Raw genomic sequence first — 21,082 nt, 5'->3', positions numbered from 1 at the left:
ATAGATATATAGTATGGAAAACTTTAGGGTAATATACAATATAATGGTAATACACTTCAGTACAAATTCATTTCAACAAACTAAATGTTGTCTCAAATGGTAATACACTTCAGTACAAATTCATTTCAACAAACTAAATGTTACCTCAAATGGTAATACACTTCAGTACAAATTCATTTCAACAAACTAAATGTTACCTCAAATGGTAATACACTTCAGTACAAATTCATTTCAACAAACTAAATGCTGTCTTCAAAGCAGTTTGCCAGAAAATCTGATCATACATCAATAAAATGCTGACTTTAATATAGGTATAGAAAGGTAATAAACGCCTGGTTTAATTGCATATTAAACAGGAAATTGACATAGCAGGTATAACAGTTTTCAAGAATAGGTTTAAATTCCAAATGCCAATGGGACAGATGACGAACAATCCCTATAAGAAAAGCACCACTCTGTCATCTTTAATGACAGTGGTGCTACAAATTGCATGAAATATAATAATTTTAACTGTTTAACTGCTAGGGATACATGTCAACCTAACACTACAAGTCAGTGTTGTTGACATCCATTTGGTACTATAACAGTTTGGGTGCTTTAATAGAACTATATTTATCCATATTAATGAGGTCATCTGACCATCAGATAATGGGCTCTGTTGTGGACTAGAACGCAAATTTAAATTGACATCAGAGCTAAAAAGTTTTTAACTGATTGTTATGGTCATGGTTTTTAACACCTATCAACAATGTTGTTAACATCCACTTGGTAATGCAACTACAATAACATTTAAGGTAGAGAGATGCAGTTTATTTAGCAAATTTTGACAAATTTCACTTTTTTTTCATTTGTTATGGCATTGTATGAATATCTGTATTCTGTGAAAATTTGAAATTAAAATCATTAGTGGAACTTTGTTAAATCCAATGGGGATGTAAATCAGCATATATTTTTACTTAACTATAAAATTTGCAAATTAGCAATTATCTCAGCTTCTATTTAGTGCACATCCCAGAACTTTAAAAAAAATTTGGCTTCTAGACGCTTTGACAATGTGTTTATCTTCAAAACGCCGTCGGGGCATTGTTTTTGGTTGAACAGTGTTACAACAATCGTACAGACAACTAGCCTGGGTGTTAATTTATGCATAAAGTTGAATTAGTGAAATTTGAGCTGCTGCCCAGCAAAATTGACAACTGGTAGACAGTTTTCAAGACGGCACTTTCTTCATAGTAAACAGATGTACCCGTAAACCATGTTTGACAGGAAACAAAGGCATGGTTTAGATGCTATTTTTTTTAAATCACTTTTGACCCCAAAAAAACACATTTTTGTGCATATTTCAAACTACAGTGTCCATAAAAAAAAAAAACTAAAAAATTTTTAAATTCATACAAAAATTCCGAAAATATATAGTTTTGTGGACAAGGGAGGTCATCTTGGTTGCCTAATTATCTAATTAAAATACCTGTCAGGTAAACTGCATCTCTACCGTAAGCATATTGACAACCACACTTCATAACACCACAGGACATACTGGTAGTGTGAACCAAAACAAATTTCATATGACAGTAGAGCCAAATAGTTAACGAAATATGCTTTTAGTTGTTTGCTATACTTAGAATTGTACACCACCCCCACAAATCTAGCCAAAGGTGATACATTGTAATATCAGAAAAACATTAATTATATTATTGTTAAACAAAGCAATGTATCAGAGCAACTGACCACTGAAATCAGTCAGTACATTTTCATGAAATCACAGCTGCATCATACATTATGCAATTTTGTTTATTAAACCATAACGAAAACTCTGAACTCTACTATACGAGCATACTGAAGAAAAATCATGTAAAAAATCACAAAAAAAAGAATATTGAAATTAATCTTAAAAATCATTCAGAATGCAGTCTCCATTCTGTATTAAATACAAAGTCTATCACTAGTTGCGATTTACAATTATTTATGATTATGTATTATGTTGTTGCTGAAAATATTTGGTTCAACCAAATCCTATCATTATACTGAATTCAAACATATCAAATAATGTGAATTTCATATGAGAAACACATGTGACATGCACCTGTAACCCAATATGCATGACCATGATGTAAAGTTTGAATAAAATTGACCTGTCAATCTCTGAAAACATTTCCGTTTTAAATATCTGGATTTAGCCAAGGCTGCGGCTCAATGGGCAAAGCCAATGCCGTGGCTCAATGAGCAAAGCCAAGGCTGCGGCTAAATGGGCAAAGCCAAGGCCGCGGCTAAATGGGCAAAGCCAAGGCCGCGGCTAAATGGGCAAAGCCAAGGCCGCGGCTAAATGGGCAAAGCCAAGGCCGCGGCTAAATGGGCAAAGCCAAGGCCGCGGCTAAATGGGCAAAGCCACGGCTAAATGAGCAAAGCCGCGGCTAAATGAGCAAAGCCAAGGCTAAATGGGCAAAGCCAAGGCTAAATGGGCAAAGCCAAGGCTAAATGGGCAAAGCCAAGGCTAAATGGGCAAAGCCAAGGCCGTGGCTAAATGGGCAAAGCCAAGGCTAAATGGGCAAAGCCAAGGCCGTGACTAAATGGGCAAGGCCGTGGCTAAATGGGCAAAGCCAAGGCTAAATGGGCAAAGCCAAGGCTAAATGGGCAAAGCCAAGGCTAAATGGGCAAAGCCAAGGCTAAATGGGCAAAGCCAAGGCTAAATGGGCAAAGCCAAGGCTAAATGGGCAAAGCCAAGGCTAAATGGGCAAAGCCAAGGCCGTGGCTAAATGGGCAAAGCCAAGGCTAAATGGGCAAAGCCAAGGCCGTGGCTAAATGGGCAAAGCCGTGGCTAAATGGGCAAAGCCAAGGCTAAATGGGCAAAGCCAAGGCCGTGGCTAAATGGGCAAAGCCAAGGCTAAATGGGCAAAGCCAAGGCTAAATGGGCAAAGCCAAGGCTAAATGGGCAAAGACAAGGCTAAATGGGCAAAGCCAAGGCTAAATGGGCAAAGCCAAGGCTAAATGGGCAAAGCCAAGGCTAAATGGGCAAAGCCAAGGCTAAATGAGCAAAGCCAAGGCTAAATGGACAAAGCCAAGGCTAAATGAGCAAAGCCAAGGCTAAATGGGCAAAGCCAAGGCTAAATGGGCAAAGCCAAGGCTAAATGGGCAAAGCCAAGGCTAAATGGGCAAAGCCAAGGCCACGGCTAAACAAATTTTAATGTTGACTTACATGTTCAATAAGTGCATTTAACTCTTCATTTTCACATAAACGGAATATCCATAAACCCATGACAAATGCAATCAAATGTAAAACATCAGGTATAATATACGTTGTGAAGATATGATAACAGTGCGGAGTGGAGTCATTATCATTATAAAGCTGGATAACTGGTGACCTGATTACCGTCAATGCTGATGAGGTTTCCAGGCTATTAGTATCATTGGTAACCACAGAATCTAAGGATGTAGTGAGGTATGGATTGACAGTAACAGCCTGTAAAATAACAGTAATGTAATATTACACTGTAAGACTGTGAGGGCAGTATGTATGCAGTAAGGTAAGGATTGACAGTAACAGCCTGTAAAATAACAGTAATGTAATATTACACTGTAAGACTGTGAGGGCAGTATGTATGTAGTGAGGTATGGATTGACAGTAACAGTCTGTAAAATAATAGTAATGTAATATTACACTGTAAGACTGCGAGGGCAGTATGTATGCAGTAAGGTATGGATTGAGAGTAACAGCCTGTAAAATAACAGTAATGTAATATTACACTGTAAGACTGTGAGGGCAGTATGTATGTAGTGAGGTATGGATTGACAGTAACAGCCTGTAAAATAACAGTAATGTAATATTACACTGTAAGTCTGTGAGGGCAGTATGTATGCAGTAAGGTATGGATTGAGAGTAATAGCCTGTAAAATAACAGTAATGTAATATTACACTGTAAGACTGTGAGGTCAGTATGTATGCAGTAAGATATGGATTGACAGTAACAGCCTGTAAAATAACAGTAATGTAATATTACACTGTAAGACTGTGAGGGCAGTATGTATGCAGTAAGGTATGGATTGACAGTAACAGCCTGTAAAATAACAGTAATGTAATATTACACTGTAAGACTGTGAGGTCAGTATGTATGCAGTAAGGTATGGATTGACAGTAACAGCCTGTAAAATAACAGTAATGTAATATTACACTGTAAGACAGTGAGGGCAGTATGTATGCAGTAAGGTATGGATTGACAGTAACAGCCTGTAAAATAACAGTAATGTAATATTACACTGTAAGAATGTGAGGGCAGTATGTATGTAGTGAGGTATGGATTGAGAGTAATAGCCTGTAAAATAATAGTAATGTAATATTACACTGTAAGACTGTGAGGGCAGTATGTATGTAGTGAGGTATGGATTGAGAGTAATAGCCTATAAAATAACAGTAATGTAATATTACACTGTAAGACTGTGAGGGCAGTATGTATGTAGTGAGGTATGGATTGACAGTAACAGCCTGTAAAATAATAGTAATGTAATATTACACTGTAAGACTGTGAGGGCAGTATGTATGTAGTAAGTTGTGGATTGAGAGTAATTGCCTATAAAATAATAGTAATGTAATATTACACTGCAAGACTGTGAGGGCAGTATGTATGCAGTAAGGTATGGATTGACAGTAACAGCCTGTAAAATAATAGTAATGTAATATTACACTAAAACACTGTATCTTTGGTCCATTACCACTACAAGACTGTGAAGGCAGTATATATATAAGATTATATTACCAGGAGAATAGTTGAGGTATTGTGAATATTAAGGCAAGTGAGACATAAGATACATTCCAAAAATTTGTCTTACCCCATCTACATCCAATCGTCCTTGGCAAGCCAATACTTGATAAGTATAGGTAAATAGCAACAACAATATGATAAAGAACGGATAGATAACATTTATACATTTCCAGCATCGGGAATAATATATTGCCTCTCTGCCAAAAGCTCTCCAACCAATCTAGAGCAATAAAGACTAACATTAAAACATTTATAGTCTCCTGTCATTTACAATCTCCAAGTCAATCACAATTTCTCATCAGTAATATGCAGTCTCTTCTGTCAGTCACAATCTTTTCATCAGTAACAATCTCCTCGTCAGTTACTGTCATGCCGTCAGTCACAGTCTCTCCATTTGCCACAATCTCCCCCGTCAGTCACAATCTCATAGTCAGTCACAATCTCCCCTGTCAGTCACAATCTCCTCGTCAGTCCCAACCTCATCGTCGTTCACAATCCCTTCATCTGTCACAATCTCCCCTGTCAGTCACAATCTCCCCTGTCAGTCACAATCTCCTCATCAGTCACAACCTCATCATCAGTAACAATCTCCCCTGTTGGTCACAATCTCCCCTGTTGGTCACAATCTCCCCTGTTGGTCACAATCTCCCCTGTCAGTCACAATCTCCCCTGTCAGTCACAATCTCCCCTGTCAGTCACAATCTCCCCGGTCGGTCACAATCTCCCCTGTCGGTCACAATCTCCCCTGTCAGTCACAATCTCCCCTGTCAGTCACAATCTCCCCGGTCGGTCACAATCTCCCATGTCGGTCACAATCTCCCATGTCGGTCACAATCTCCCCTGTCGGTCACAATCTCCCCTGTCAGTCACAACCTCATCATCAGTCACAATCTCCCCTGTTGGTCACAATCTCCCCTGTTTGTCACAATCTCCCCTATTGGTCACAATCTCCCCTGTCGGTCACAATCTCCCCTGTCGGTCACAATCTCCCCTGTCGGTCACAATCTCTCCTATTGGTCACAATCTCCCCTAATGGTCACAATCTCCCCTGTCAGTCACAATCTCCTCTGTCAGTTACTGTCACATCATCAGTCACTGTTTGCAAGTATCGCTGTCAGTCACAATCTCAACTATTACTGTGACGCCATCAATCACTGTTTGCGAGACTCGCAGTCTCGCTGTCAGTCAGTCTCCCAGTGAGTCACAACAAGTATGACGGCTACACATACTCACCAAACAGAGTAATCTCCAATATGGTCTGAGTACTTGTTGTTTACAGCATCTCAAGGCAGCTGCAGTGGATGGGTGCACACCTTCTTCTGCGTCTGTAATCTGTACAGCAACCATGTATCATTTAATCATCAGTGTACCAGATGAACAAGTGTAAACAAGTGTCAGCAAACTGGTATCAAACCTAACTTTCACATGAATGGTGATTAAGTAACCCAACATTAGTAACCCAAGTATACCTACCTCTCAGTGCTACCACATGACAGCTCACATGAATGGCAATAAAGTCTCAGAACCTAACCGGTCACTGGTAGCATAGTGGTTGTCGCTCCAGACTCATGATCGGTAGACCCATGTTCAAATCCTACCTTAGGCTGAACATCAAAGGGTCAACCCCTACCCTGGGTGAGTGTGTCACAGACTCAATGGGAAGGCCAATTCCACTGGCCGAGATTCATTCACTAACGAATGCGACTTTGGGGGAACCTTTGTTAAGGTCCGCAGGTGCTTGTGTACGACCGAGCATGGTTGACGCCAGGATAGCGCATTAAAATTGCCATTTGACAGAGAGATGGCCACACAGCCCTGTCATGTAGTCCCAAACATGAATATGACTTCTGTGGCAAAATGCACTATGTGTCAGCACTAGCACTTGCAATTTGCACATACAAAAAAAAAGTCAGGAGAGACAACGGTGACATTCAATGTCCAGAACTGTCGCCTGGCACAAAAATATATTTAAAAAAAAAATAAAAAAAAAAAATAAAAAAAAAAAAAAAAAAAAAAAAAGTCTCAGAACCTTAGTAACCACTATGCTACCTAACTCTCCGTGCTACCACATGACAGCTCACATGAATGGCAATAAAGCCACCCAACCTTAGTAACCCAAGTATACCTACCATTCAGTGCTACTACATGACTGGTCACATGAATGGCAATAAAGTCACCCAACCTTAGTAAACCAAGTATACCTATCTCTCCATGCTACCACATGACAGCTCACATGAATGGCAATAAAGCCACCCAACCTTAGTAACCCAAGTATACCTACCATTCAGTGCTACTACATGACTGGTCACATGAATGGCAATAAAGTCACCCACCCTTAGTAACCCAAATATACCTACCTTTCAGTGCTACTCCATGACTGGTCACATGAATGGCAATAAAGTCACCCACCCTTAGTAACCCAAATATACCTACCTTTCAGTGCTACTCCATGACTGGTCACATGAATGGCAATAAAGCCACCCAACATTAGTAACCAAAGTATACCTACCATTCAGTGCTACTACATGACTGGTCACATGAATGGCAATAAAATCACCCAACTTTAGTAACCCAAGTATACCTACCTTTCAGTGCTACTACATGATTGCTCACATGAATGGCAATAAAGTCTCAGAACCTTAGTAACCCAAGTATACCTACCTCTCCATGCTACCACATGACAGCTCACATTAATGGCAATAAAGTCACCCAACCTTAGTAACCCAAGTATACCTACCTTTCAGTGCTACTACATGACTGGTCACATAAATGGCAATAAAGTCTCAGAAGCTTAGTAACCCAAGTATACCTACCTCTCCGTGCTACCACATGACAGCTCACATGAATGGCAATAAAGCCACCCAACCTTAGTAACCCAAGTATACCTACCATTCAGTGCTACTACATGACTGGTCACATGAATGGCAATAAAGTCACCCAACCTTAGTAACCCAAGTATACCTACCTCTCCGTGCTACCACATGACAGCTCACATGAATGGCAATAAAGCCACCCAACCTTAGTAACCCAAGTATACCTACCATTCAGTGCTACTACATGACTGGTCACATGAATGGCAATAAAGTCACCCAACCTTAGTAACCCAAGTATACCTACCTTTCAGTGCTACTACATGACTGGTCACATGAATGGCAATAAAGACACCCAACCTTAGTAACCCAAGTATACCTACCTTTCAGTGCTACTACATGACTGGTCACATGAATGGCAATAAAGTCTCCCAACCTTAGTAACCCAAGTATACCTACCTTTCAGTGCTACTACATGACTGGTCACATGAATGGCAATAAAGCCACCCAACCTTAGTAACCCAAGTATACCTATCTTTCCGTGCTACTACATGACAGCTCACATTAGAGAGTTTAAGATTTGCGTACATAACGAGAACATAATGTGCAGTTCTAATTTTGTTTGCGTTACGCTCCCGGGTGTCAGAAACCTATTAAGTACAAGCGTCCACAACGGGAACATAACTAAAACCAGAACCATGTCAATCCGTCTATCATTGGGCAACCATAATATCCAATAAAATTTGTTATGTCATTTCACGTCCGGAATCAGAATCAGAATCAGTTAGTTCACAGACATTTGACAGAACTCTCGATATTTCCATCCACTCTGCTGAGGTCCCAGGCCTGTTTGCCGACGTCTTTCAGCAGAACAATGTCATGCGTTTTCAATGGGTTTAAGTATCAGCTAAATTGCATCCAATATTTCTTATTTCATCATAAATATACAAAATCACTCTAATATAAAACGTTTTATCAATGTCAGTAAAAATTAATCAAAATTGACAGCGACAAAAGCTCTCAGAAAATCAACTACGAGTCAGTCACCTTTATCATGTTCAAAACGACTGCCATACGACCAGGCAACCGATGACGTCGTTGGTTCGCGCGGAGGTCATGCACAAAGCGGTGACGTATCCGTTCTCGTTCCGTTCTCGTATGCGCATCTTAATGTCTCTATTAATAATAATAATAATAATAATAACTTTATTACACTACTATGCCATTAGAGGGCGCAGTATGGTAAATAAAATACAAATCAAGAAAAAATACAGTAGCTAGACTATAAGATAAAATTAAAAATTAAAAGCTTAATAGGAAAAACAAATTAAGGATAGTTACAGGATTCTCCCAATGTAGAGGTGATAGCTATCATATACCTGATTTCTGTTTTGCCTTATTTAGAAACTTTGCCAGGGGTATGAAGCACGTCATTATTTTAATGAAATTATCTGTTTTCTTTAGTTTATTTTTAATTCCTATTTCCTGAAACAGCTCCCCTCTTTCTTTATTGAGAAATTCACAATCTAGGATAAAATGTTGTTCGTCCTCAACTGAATTTGTATTACATTTTTTACAAAATCGCTCATCCGCAGGAATTTTTGGTCGTTGTTGTCTGCCTCTTTCAATTTCTAAATCATGATCACTAAGCCTAAATTTACTCACAATTCTCCGAAGGCTGAAGTTTGTTATTTCGGTCAGGTAAGTTTCTATTTTCAAAAACGATTTAAACAATTTATATGTTCTCATTTTATTGCCATGTTTACCATTTTTACTGTGAGGAGAATTTAAGCTTTCTTTCCATAATTTTTCATAATCTTTTGTGAGTTTTATTTTAACAACATTTGAGATTTGATCAATGTTATTTACTTTATGGTTTAATTTTATTGTTTCAAAGTCATTGTGGCCCATTATATTTTCAATCTGTTTTATCCAACTAGAATTATTCTTAACTGCTTCATCGAGAGCACATTTAAGTATATGGTTATCAGGTAGGGTATTTAGCCTGAACCAATATTTAGTTGCCAATGTTGACGCCTTTATTCTTATTGGCGTTCTGCCAAGTTCTCCTTTAATACCGATTACTGATGTAGTTTTACTTACACCAAGTATGAAACGATAAAATTGATTACAGGTGTGTTCAAGATCATTGTCATCTTTTAATAAATCACAAGCCCAGATTTCTGCCCCGTACATTAAAATTGGTGAGATTAGTTGATCAAATAACTTTAAACACAGTGAAGGGGACACCATTTTGTGATTTAATATGGTTTGTCGTATAGAGAATAAAGTTTTCATTGCTTTGTTTTTTAACATTAATAAATTTGATTTAAATTTTCCATTTGGTGTGAATATAGTGCCTAAATAACAGAATTCACCCACTGCTGTAATATTTTGGTTATTAATTGAGAAATTTTGATTTTTAAGAATTCTGTTGCCAGTATTAAAAACCATCACTTTTGTTTTCTTTACGTTTACTACAAGGCTCCATTTTTCACAATAGTTGGCTAGTTTATTTAAACAATTTTGTAGACCTTCGGGAGTCTTAGACACCAATACTAAATCATCTGCATATTGGATACAATTTATATGTTTTTTACCAATCGAGACTGGGTCATCATCCTTTTTACCAAATAAATCGGGTAGGTCATTCAGAAATATATTAAATAGTGTTGGAGAAATATTGCATCCCTGCTTAACACCACAAGTAGACTTAAAATCATTTGATACACCATTAGGTAATTTTACTTTGTAGTTTAAACCTGTATACATTGACTTCACAATATTATAAAAATTTCCATTGACCCCTAAGTTTTGCAATTTAAGAAATAATGCATCTCTCCAAACATGATCGAATGCCTTTCTGAAATCTATAAAACAACTGTACAAACGTTTTTGTTTACTGACATTTTCTTTAGTGTATAATTTTTTATTTACTATTGTTTTTAGTAGAAAAATTGCGTCAGTTGTTCTTCTCTGTTTTCTAAATCCAAATTGTAGTTCATTTAATAATTTATTGCTTTCTAAATAGGATGTCAGTCTGTTATTCATAATACTAGTAAATAGTTTTGATAAGCAACTTGATAACGCAATCGCTCTATAATTACCTGGGTCGGATTTGTTGCCAGATTTATGCAAAGGGACCAGTATTGTTGATTTCCAGCTTTCTGGGAATTTACCTTGTGTTAAAATGGAATTAAATAACTTCAGTAAATATTGAACTAGCAGTTGATTGTTCACTTTAAGCATTTCATTCGCTATTCCGTCTTCAGCTGTTGATTTGTTATTTTTTAGTTTTTTAATTGCCATTGTTATTTCACTAATTGTTATTTTTGAATTCAATGTAGAGTTATAATGTTTTTCCTTTTCTTTTTCCAGTAAAGTTTCCTCAAGATTTATATTTTTGACATTTATGTTATTATAAAGTTTACTGAAGTGATCTGTCAAAACGCTACTTGTTAGAATAGGTTCTGTTGTGTTATTGTTTTGTGGACAACGTAACTTTTTAAGTACTGACCAATATTCATTCTGGTTTGTAACCTCGAGCTGTTCCAGATGATTGATCATGTTTTTTTTGAATTCTTTTTTCTTATCTCTAATTAATTTGATGTAGTGTTTTTTGGTTTTATGATAGTTCTGTCTAGCAAAATGATTGTTTGGATTTTTTGATAAAGATTTAGAAATATTAATTAGATCTCGTTTAACTTCACAACACGTCTTATCAAACCACTGCTGTTTAGGTCTTTTTGACTTTCTTGTTTTCTTTGTTATTTTTTTTTTAAACAATTTTCAGCTGAATTAATTAATATATTTGTTAATTGTTCAGTTGCTGAGTTAATACCTATATTATTTTCACTGTAATTCAAAAAATTCAATAGTTGTGATTTAGTACTTTGGTTTTGTAACTGTTTCTGATATTTATCTTTTGAGTCCTCATTCCAGATGTATTTTGGAGGAAGAGGAGTAAGTTTGTCGTATTTTTGCTTATTTTTTACGTGATTTACTAATAATGAAAAGCTGACAGGGCAATGGTCTGACAAATAACTGACCTCATTTACTTTAAAACATTCTATTTGTTTATGGCATTCTACTGAGCTGATACAATAATCTACCGTACTTGAACCCATTTGGTGATGGTAAGTATAGTTGCCAATTAAATCACCTATTGTTCTACCATTATTAATTATTATATTATTATTTAAGCACATCTCTATTAATTGTTTTCCAAATTTGTTAGAAACTTTATCTTGTGTGTGTCTATTTTTGAACTGATCTGGTGTATAATTATCTGGCAATGGTATATGAGAGTTATCATCGAATGAAACATAATCTACTAGGTTCCCTGTACGGCTATTGAAATCCCCCATAATTATCACCTCCCCCTGTTGGGAGAATTAATGGCATTAAAGTCACCCAACCTTAGTAACCCAAGTATACCTACCTCCCAGTGCTACCACATGACTGGTCACATGAATGGCAATAAAGTCTCCCAACCTTAGTAACCCAAGTATACCTACCTTTCAGTACGACATGACTGGTCACATGAATGGCAACAAAGTCTCCCAACCTTAGTAACCCAAGTATACCTACCTCTCCGTGCTACCACATGACAGCTCACATGAATGGCAATAAAGTCACCCAACTTTAGTAACCCAAGTATACGTACCTTTCAGTGCTACTACATGATTGCTCACATGAATGGCAATAAAGTCACCCAACCTTAGTAACCCAAGTGTACCTACCTCTCAGTGCTACCACATGACTGGTCACATGAATGGAAATAAAGTCACCCAACTTTAGTAACCCAAGTATACCTACCTTTCAGTGCTACTCCATGACTGGTCACATGAATGGCAATAAAGTCTCCCAACCTTAGTAACCCAAGTATACCTACCTCTCCGTGCTACCACATGACAGCTCACATTAATGGTAATAAAGTCTCCCAACCTTAGTAACCCAAGTGCACCTACCTCTCAGTGCTACCACATGACAGCTCACATAAATGGTAATAAAGTCACCCAAGCTTAGTAACCCAAGTGTACCTACCTCTCAGTGCTACCACATGACAGCTCACATGAATGGCAATAAAGTCACCCAACCTTAGTAACCCAAGTATACCTACCTCGACTCTTACAGTGCTACCAGTTGAACTCATAAAAGATGCATTGAGTATTTCTTCACCAGGCACATTTAGTAGAGGTGATCCATATCCAATAGCTGGTACTCTTCTCAGTGGTGTGGATGTATTTGATCGTGGCGGAGATCGTAAAAAAGGTTCTGACCCAGAGTCCTCCATTCAATATTTCTTTATTTTAGTTAGCCAAAGTACCCAAATAATCTTAGTAAGTCTGTAAAAAATACATGATTTAGCTCATTAATGTCAATGAGAAGGACAGACATTGTTCCCTTGCAACAATATCTCTGCAGCTTATGTCACAGAAAATTTTTAATTGACCAGAGTCAGCAGAAAACCTTGACCTTGTCTGGTGTAGGATCTAGATATATTAATATTTGCCATCACAAGATTCAGTCTTTGCTGAAAAACAAACATTATGTCATTTCTGTTGCTGAGGGTGATGCACTACCGGTACATAAATTGTCACATGCTCAAAACCTGATCATTAAAAGTGCTGATAAAGACCATCATTGGTCCATCATATGCTTATTTGCACGTTTCTTTAAACAACAAATATTGCCCACACTACGCCTGTACCATCATTTTTGAATGATATATTGATGATAATATTGGTTGCACATCTTGTTGCCTCGAAGATTTGGATGACTTTATTGGTTATGTTTCTAGTTTCCATCCTGCCTTAGAGTTCACCTTTACTGTATCATTAATCTGTTTCCAAGATATACCTATCAGTATACTTAATACCTACTAGTATGTATAACAAAGAGAGTGACTGAGACAGACAACTTACTCATATAAGTTGAGTATAACTCTTCACACTGTAAATGCATAAATTTCATACTTTCTGAGGCTTTGGCATTTGTGATCAACTGATGATTATTTTTTGTAGCACATTGATTTTGTTTCTGGTCTTAGTCGTGAATTGGCTTTACAGTTCAAACCATCTTCAGACGTATCTTATGTTCAATTTGAACATAAGATACGTCTGAAGATGGTTTGAACTGTAAAGCCAATTCACGACTAAGACCAGAAACAAAATCAATGTGCTACAAAAAATAATCATCAGTTGATCACAAATGCCAAAGCCTCAGAAAGTATGAAATTTATGCATTTACAGTGTGAAGAGTTATACTCAACAGTGTTCTCCCCAGGCCTTTCAAGGACTGCGGGCCCGCGTCGCTTAGACAAACAGCCGCGTCGCTTTTGTTTCGCCCGCGATCCTTGAAATCCTGCCCGCGATGCTTATTCACGTTGTATTGTTTACAAGTGTCAGCCTCGTCTAGCACATCTTTAAAACAATAACATGTATTGATCGAAAGGTAATCCCGCCTTTGTACATAGTTAGCCTTACAAAAACAGTGATAAAAACGGAAGTCTACAAGAAGTTACCAAGTCTATCAAGGGTGCGGAGCTGGCAAACCCAAAATACTAGGGTAGTAATAATTTGCCAATTGCGTCGGGATGGTCTATCCCGAGTTGCTGCACTGCGATTAATTGCGTTTTTACTACTTCATCGCCAGTGACACTAATTACCAAGAATTAAAAAAACAAGTGAAATTAAGTCGCATCGGAAAAAAAAAGCTGTAAATAAATCGAAGTAAAAATTATTCAACTGCAGACGAGACGGACGAGGAAAAAACGAACCCTGACCTCTAGAAATACCTCATTCATAGTGCGTCATTACCGAGGAACGCCACCCTAAGGCGACGTAACGCATGTAGTGACATCACAACCGATGCATGCTGGGTTACAACGGAGATTTTGATTGAGGTAACAAAAATGGCGGCGCAGAGTGCATGTTTTTCCGCGATGTTTAAAAACAACATCAATGAATCGTTTTAATTAAGCAAAAATTCTAAGTTTGTGTATTTTTAAACAAAAACGTCAGGGACCGATGATCGCAACAGCAGCGTTCAACGCAATGCCGTCAGCTGACAATGTTACGGTGATCGTAGCGTTACACAAATAATAGATAGATCAATGAAAAATCGCTGACTTTAGTTTTGAAATGCCGTTATAGAAAAAAAAATGTCATTATTGATTTATTAATTTCTTCATACAGATTTAGCAAATTTAACCACAGGGAGCCCAGGAACTATGATCAACTGTACGCACTCCCTATGAGCGGGGGGGGGGGGGGGTATCGGCTAGTATCTAGTGTAAGAAATAGACTATTTAGTCTAAATAAATAGACTAAATAGTCTATTTCTTACACTAGATACTAGCCGATACCCCCCCCCCCCGCTCATAGGGAGTGCGTACAGTCACAGTCCCTCAACAGAGACTGTGGTACAGTTGATCATAGTTCCTGGGCTCCCTGTGGTATCTCTTCTTTATTTCAGTTATAATGTTTGTTGGGGAAACTAATTATTATGCAAACAAAATTATGCAAATAAGATGTATTGTTATGTAAATTAGTCGCGATGCTTGGCTTAGAGTCTGGGGAGAACACTGCTGTTCAATAGTCTAGTTAGAAATATCCTTTTGAACTTTAGCTACATCTGAACATGAACGGTACATTTTTATTTCACCTATTACAGCCTATAGACTGGTGGCCAATTTACATTACTGTTTAGTATGTACCATCTCATCTATTAGTAATGTACAAATGGGTACCATTACTTGTGGTCACAAAACATTGTTTTAATTGCATCCACTGCAAGATTTGAATATACATCTAAATTGCACCATCAACATCACCAAAAAGTTTGTTGCAGTTAGAATTTTTTACTTGATGTCTTTAACAATTTTAGGCATCAGAGAAAGTTTTATAAAATTCTTCGAGTGAAAACGATGTACACCAGCATTGAAAATAGTGTACTAAATAATGGGTATGGCACAGATTACTTTTTACTCCTAAGAGGTGTACGTCAAGGGGACACACTGTCATCAGCCCTGTTTATATTGGACAATATTCAAGGCAACAGAAGCATTGCTGGCAACAACATTGCAGGAAAGGAGGTCAAGGATTCACATTCAAAGATAACATGATATGTGTTGGTAGACGATATAATGCAGATGTTCATTTTCAAGAATGCAGCGACATAATAATTTAATAATTTGAGAAAAACAGTTAAACACTCAGTGTTAAACACTCCTAATACCAAATGCTCATAACGTTAAACACTCATAATGTTAAACAGTAATAATGCTAAACAGTTAAACACTCATAATGCTAAACAGTTAAACACTCATAATGCTAAACAGTTAAACACTCATAAAGCTAAACAGTTAAACACTCATAATGCTAAACAGTTAAACACCCATAATGCTAAACAGTTAAACACTCATAATGCTAAACAGTTAAACATTCATAATGCTGAACAGTTAAACACCCATAATGCTAAACAGTTAAACACTCATAATGCTAAACAGTTACACTCATAATGCTAAACAGTTAAACACTCATAAAGTTAAACACTCATAATGCTAAACAGTTAAACACTCATAATGCTAAACAGTTAAACACTCATAAAGCTAAACAGTTAAACACTCATAAAGCTAAACAGTTAAACACTCATAATGCTAAACAGTTAAACACCCATAATGCTAAACAGTTAAACACTCATAATGCTAAACAGTTAAACATTCATAATGCTGAACAGTTAAACACCCATAATGCTAAACAGTTAAACACTCATAATGCTAAACAGTTACACTCATAATGCTAAACAGTTAAACACTCATAAAGTTAAACACTCATAATGCTAAACAGTTAAACACTCATAATGCCAAACAGTTAAACACTCATAATGCCAAACAGTTAAACACCCATAATGCTAAACAGTTAAACACTCATAATGCTAAACAGTTAAACATTCATAATGCTGAACAGTTAAACACCCATAATGCTAAACAGTTAAACACTCATAATGCTAAACAGTTACACTCATAATGCTAAACAGTTAAACACTCATAACGTTAAACACTCATAATGCTAAACAGTTAAACACTCATAATGCCAAACAGTTAAACACTCATAATGCCAAACAGTTAAACACTCATAATGCCAAACAGTTAAACACTCATAATGCCAAACAGTTAAACACTCATAATGCTAAACAGTTAAACACTCATAAAGTTAAACACTCATAATGCTAAACAGTTAAACACTCATAATGCTAAACAGTTAAACACTCATAAAGCTAAACAGTTAAACACTCATAATGCTAAACAGGTAAACACCCATAATGCTAAACAGTTAAACACTCATAATGCTAAACAGTTAAACACTCATAATGCTAAACAGTTAAACACTCATAAAGCTAAACAGTTAAACACTCATAATGCTAAACAGGTAAACACCCATAATGCTAAACAGTTAAACACTCATAATGCTAAACAGTTAAACACTCATAAAGCTAAACAGTTAAACACTCATAATGCCAAACAGTTAAACACTCATAATGCTAAACAGTTAAACACTCATAAAGTTAAACACTCATAATGCTAAACAGTTAAACACTCATAATGCTAAACAGTTAAACACTCATAAAGCTAAACAGTTAAACACTCATAATGCTAAACAGGTAAACACCCATAATGCTAAACAGTTAAACACTCATAATGCTAAACAGTTAAACACTCATAATGCTAAACAGTTAAACACTCATAAAGCTAAACAGTTAAACACTCATAATGCTAAACAGGTAAACACCCATAATGCTAAACAGTTAAACACTCATAATGCTGAACAGTTAAACACCCATAATGCTAAACAGTTAAACACTCATAATGCTAAACAGTTAAACACTCATAATGCTAAACAGTTACACTCATAATGCTAAACAGTTAAACACTCATAATGCTAAACAGTTAAACTCTCATAATGCCAAACAGTTAAACACTCATAATGCCAAACAGTTAAACACTCATAAAGCTAAACAGTTAAACACTCATAATGCCAAACAGTTAAACACTCATAATGCCAAACAGTTAAACACTCATAATGCTAAACAGTTAAACACTCATAAAGTTAAACACTCATAATGCTAAACAGTTGAACAATCATAATGCCAAACAGTTAAACATTCATAATGCCAAACAGTTAAACACTCATAAAGCTAAACAGTTAAACGCTCATAATACTAAACGGGTAAACACTCATAATGCCAAACAGTTAAACACTCATAATGCCAAACAGTTAAACACTCATAATGCCAAACAGTTAAACACTCATAATGCTAAACAGTTAAACACTCATAATGCTAAACATTCCAAATGACATATTTGTATACGAATCGCTGCCACCATGATTGATGTTGCATGTGATCTTGATGTAAGAAGCATTCTACAATGCATGTATTTTATACAAAACTTTTTGATCACTTCAATATATTTGCATTGCACTATAGAGTCTACAGCAAGTATGGGCTACGATTTAAGCTAATCTCATATGTTTTCATATCGATTAGACCCAATTGCATTCATGCATGAAAGGAATCAGCACAGGCTAAGTAACATCCAAACTTGTTAGGAATATACAAATCTTATTATAGTACTCAGTACAGTTACCAGGAAGGTATACATGTTAGTTCTTTGTTATGAAACAATTCAGAAAGTGCAGATTACACAATAACAGGAAGTAGTAAAGTGTTGCATTGTCTATTTTTTTCCCTCAAGAACATGTTCTTGGATGTCGGACATGGCATACCCAAATTAATAGTTAAGAATATAATAGTAAGTCTTCCAAATGGGTCTTAAAAGCTGATCACATTTAGCTCATATTTATTGTTCACACAAGTTTTTTTATCAGCACTGACTAAGTTTTTAATAAATTTGACCTCTTAGCCGTGCCAAGAAGCTGTACGCAAATGCTACTTATGATTGTACTAATCTTTTTCTAACCATGTAAATAAAGTCTGTTTTTGATACTTTTGATATTTATAGAAATATAATTTGAAATCCAAAAGCGCTGTTTTTATTGCTAAAGAAGTCATTTGGTAATGCCAAGGATATGTACCAGTGTGTTATATGCAATGACATGTCACTTGAATTGATGAGGTCATGTGAATTCTGAGATACTAACAAAATCACATGACAAACCAACATTTCTAGAATTCCTTATGCAAATTAGTGAGTATTGTATGCGAAAAAAACTAGTAATAATTTCAGACCTATTTTGATAGTATCCTTGTATTTTCACAAAGCGTGTAATACATTTTAAATGTTTAAATTTATTATATACTTCTGTTCACACAATCACACGACCACTACATTCTATGATGCTATTTTTTTTTATTTAAATATATTGCAGTTTATTCTATATATATTGTCAGAAGTTATTACATTTCAAATCATAATAAAGAGTTAAAATTACATATCACAGAGATATTCTGTTCTCAAAATATGTGTTCTTGACAAACCAAATATATTTCTCACAGACTCACTTATATGTGCGATTTGTTGGGGGTATATAAATATACATGACGCTATTTGTTGCTCATGGGTAAACAAAGAGTTTGTTTCTTGTGAAATCTTCATCTTGCATAAATCCAGGATACTGCCCATTACCCATGAGTCTTTGCAGGTTTCTATCAATAATTAGCTGATGTACTGCCATATGTATGCAAAATATTCTGTGTTGTGATTGGTCGATTTACTACTAACACTAATTATTCAAATTAACACATAATGTATCATAATTACTAATGGAGCATGCACATAACAAACAAAATAATTCTAAAAACTAAAATTCCCCACAGTTTTTGTATACAGAGTGAAAGTTAAATGTACAGAATCACAATCACAAAGTCATATATTTCGACATTATTGATATTTACTAAAACAAGGATTTGGAAATTAATCATAAAGCAGAATGTTTTAATATTATTCAGTGTATTGAAATGTCTATAAAGTGATGAGATTTGCTCATATAATTAATTAAATTTGTGAGCATTTTATATTTAACCAAAAAATGATATTCAGATTACACTGTCATCAATGTTATTGCAGTTACAAAATTGTTTGTCTAACTTTATGTATTATGTGTATATTTGTCAATTGGAAGCATCTGGGCAGAAATTCAATTTTTTTTAAACCCATTTTTAACCCAGTTCAATAAAATTATTACAAATTGACAGATGCAACTTAGTGAGCTGTATAAAATGTAAAAGATGTTGAACAAACCTGTACATATCATGGATCCAATTTTAAGTTTTGCAATGTTTAAAAGTTGTATCCAAATAAAAATCAATGTAGAATACTTTATTTTCGCTTGGAATTTATTTTCGCTATTTTCGCTGAAGGGATGATTCCGTGAAAATAAAATCCAGTGAATATACTTTTTTTCCTATATTTCACATTAAACTCATGAAAAATCAGTGAAAATAAATTCCAAGCAAAACGCCCAAAAAGCCTTTTCAGCGAAAATTAATTCCAGCGAAAATAAAGTATTCCACAGTAGTTTTCTTAAGGAATACAGTGAAGGGATTAAAAGTGTGGTCATCATAAGCATTTAATAATTATACATTTTTATAAATCAAATTGGATGTTAGTGTTAGAATTCAAATTGACCAATCCAGAAATGGTATTGTGACATTGTTGTTAGTTCTAATTAACACTAATGAAAAAAATTATCCAATAAACAAAAAGCCCCATTTTATACAGTAAGTGGGATGTCACAGTTGATGTGTCAGATGAATACATGCACACTATTGAATATTTGAATGAAAGCTGATGATCAACATTTACAACTTTTATAAATATGTTTATAAGTAAATCTCCAGCTTTGTGATTTTCACTGTAAACATTAATGTAATTAAAGTGGATAGCAGTCAAGTTCATCCATGCAATGCATTGATTTTGTGAGTAGTTGATCATTGGTGGTTTAATAATTAATCCACCCCAAATATCAGGGTCATAAATTAAAATTGGTTTGGTCAATGCATTGAACAACTTACATAATAATACCTGTATCACAGAGTAATTACACTCTCTCCATATACTAGTAGCATCTTGTACATTTTGAATAATGCCTTTCAAGACTTGGACAAGGTAAATTTGACATTTGATTGGAAAACAATAATAAGATGGTTTATTTAAGTAAAATTGAAATGTATCTTTTAGATTATTATTTTAATTATTTGTAAAATACAATTACCCCCCCCCCCCCCCCACTCCGCCGGCCATTTTCAACATCAGAAGTTGAATGAGCAACCATCCCTTGGTCACCAATAACGAAGGTCCCACTGAAATTAAAAGTATGTTTTAATATATTTAATATATCAACATAAAACTAGCGAAACTTTACCTTGTTGAAGAACTGGAGCATCGATATATCGGGGGGGGGCACTTTTAAAGGTCATATCGTGGGATCATTAGGCTAACATTATTTCACTTCCGGGTAAGAAGCGTCCGTGCTGTGATTTGATTGGTTAATC

The 21,082-nt window shown here is 35.8% G+C and overlaps 1 protein-coding gene across 2 annotated transcripts in view; it reads right to left on the bottom strand.

Annotated features, from left to right (window-relative positions):
- The window catches only part of LOC102807715 (uncharacterized), a 35,121-nt gene extending 14,058 nt beyond the window's left edge, over positions 1 to 21,063 (bottom strand). Inside the window, exons 1-6 of one of the 2 annotated variants that reach the window (XM_085502389.1) lie at positions 13,839 to 14,445; positions 13,492 to 13,519; positions 12,687 to 12,912; positions 5,988 to 6,086; positions 4,822 to 4,974; positions 3,194 to 3,457 (exon numbers count right to left, since the gene is read on the bottom strand). In XM_085502389.1, coding sequence (XP_085358515.1) covers positions 3,194 to 3,457; positions 4,822 to 4,974; positions 5,988 to 6,086; positions 12,687 to 12,860 — 690 coding nt within the window. In that variant the 5' untranslated portion in view covers positions 12,861 to 12,912; positions 13,492 to 13,519; positions 13,839 to 14,445. Of the gene's footprint in view, positions 1 to 3,193; positions 3,458 to 4,821; positions 4,975 to 5,987; positions 6,087 to 12,686; positions 12,913 to 13,491; positions 13,520 to 13,838; positions 14,446 to 20,952 lie in introns of those variants that run through there. The other variant, XM_085502387.1, reaches the window with a different exon arrangement.
- Between the last annotated feature and the right edge of the window lie 19 nt (positions 21,064 to 21,082).

The sequence above is a fragment of the Saccoglossus kowalevskii genome, chromosome 1, assembly GCF_978046115.1.
Source record: "Saccoglossus kowalevskii chromosome 1, keSacKowa6.1, whole genome shotgun sequence".
NCBI lineage: Eukaryota > Metazoa > Hemichordata > Enteropneusta > Harrimaniidae > Saccoglossus > Saccoglossus kowalevskii.
The sequence above is the reverse complement of the archived record's forward strand: the minus strand, read 5'-3'. Positions and strand labels throughout refer to the sequence as shown.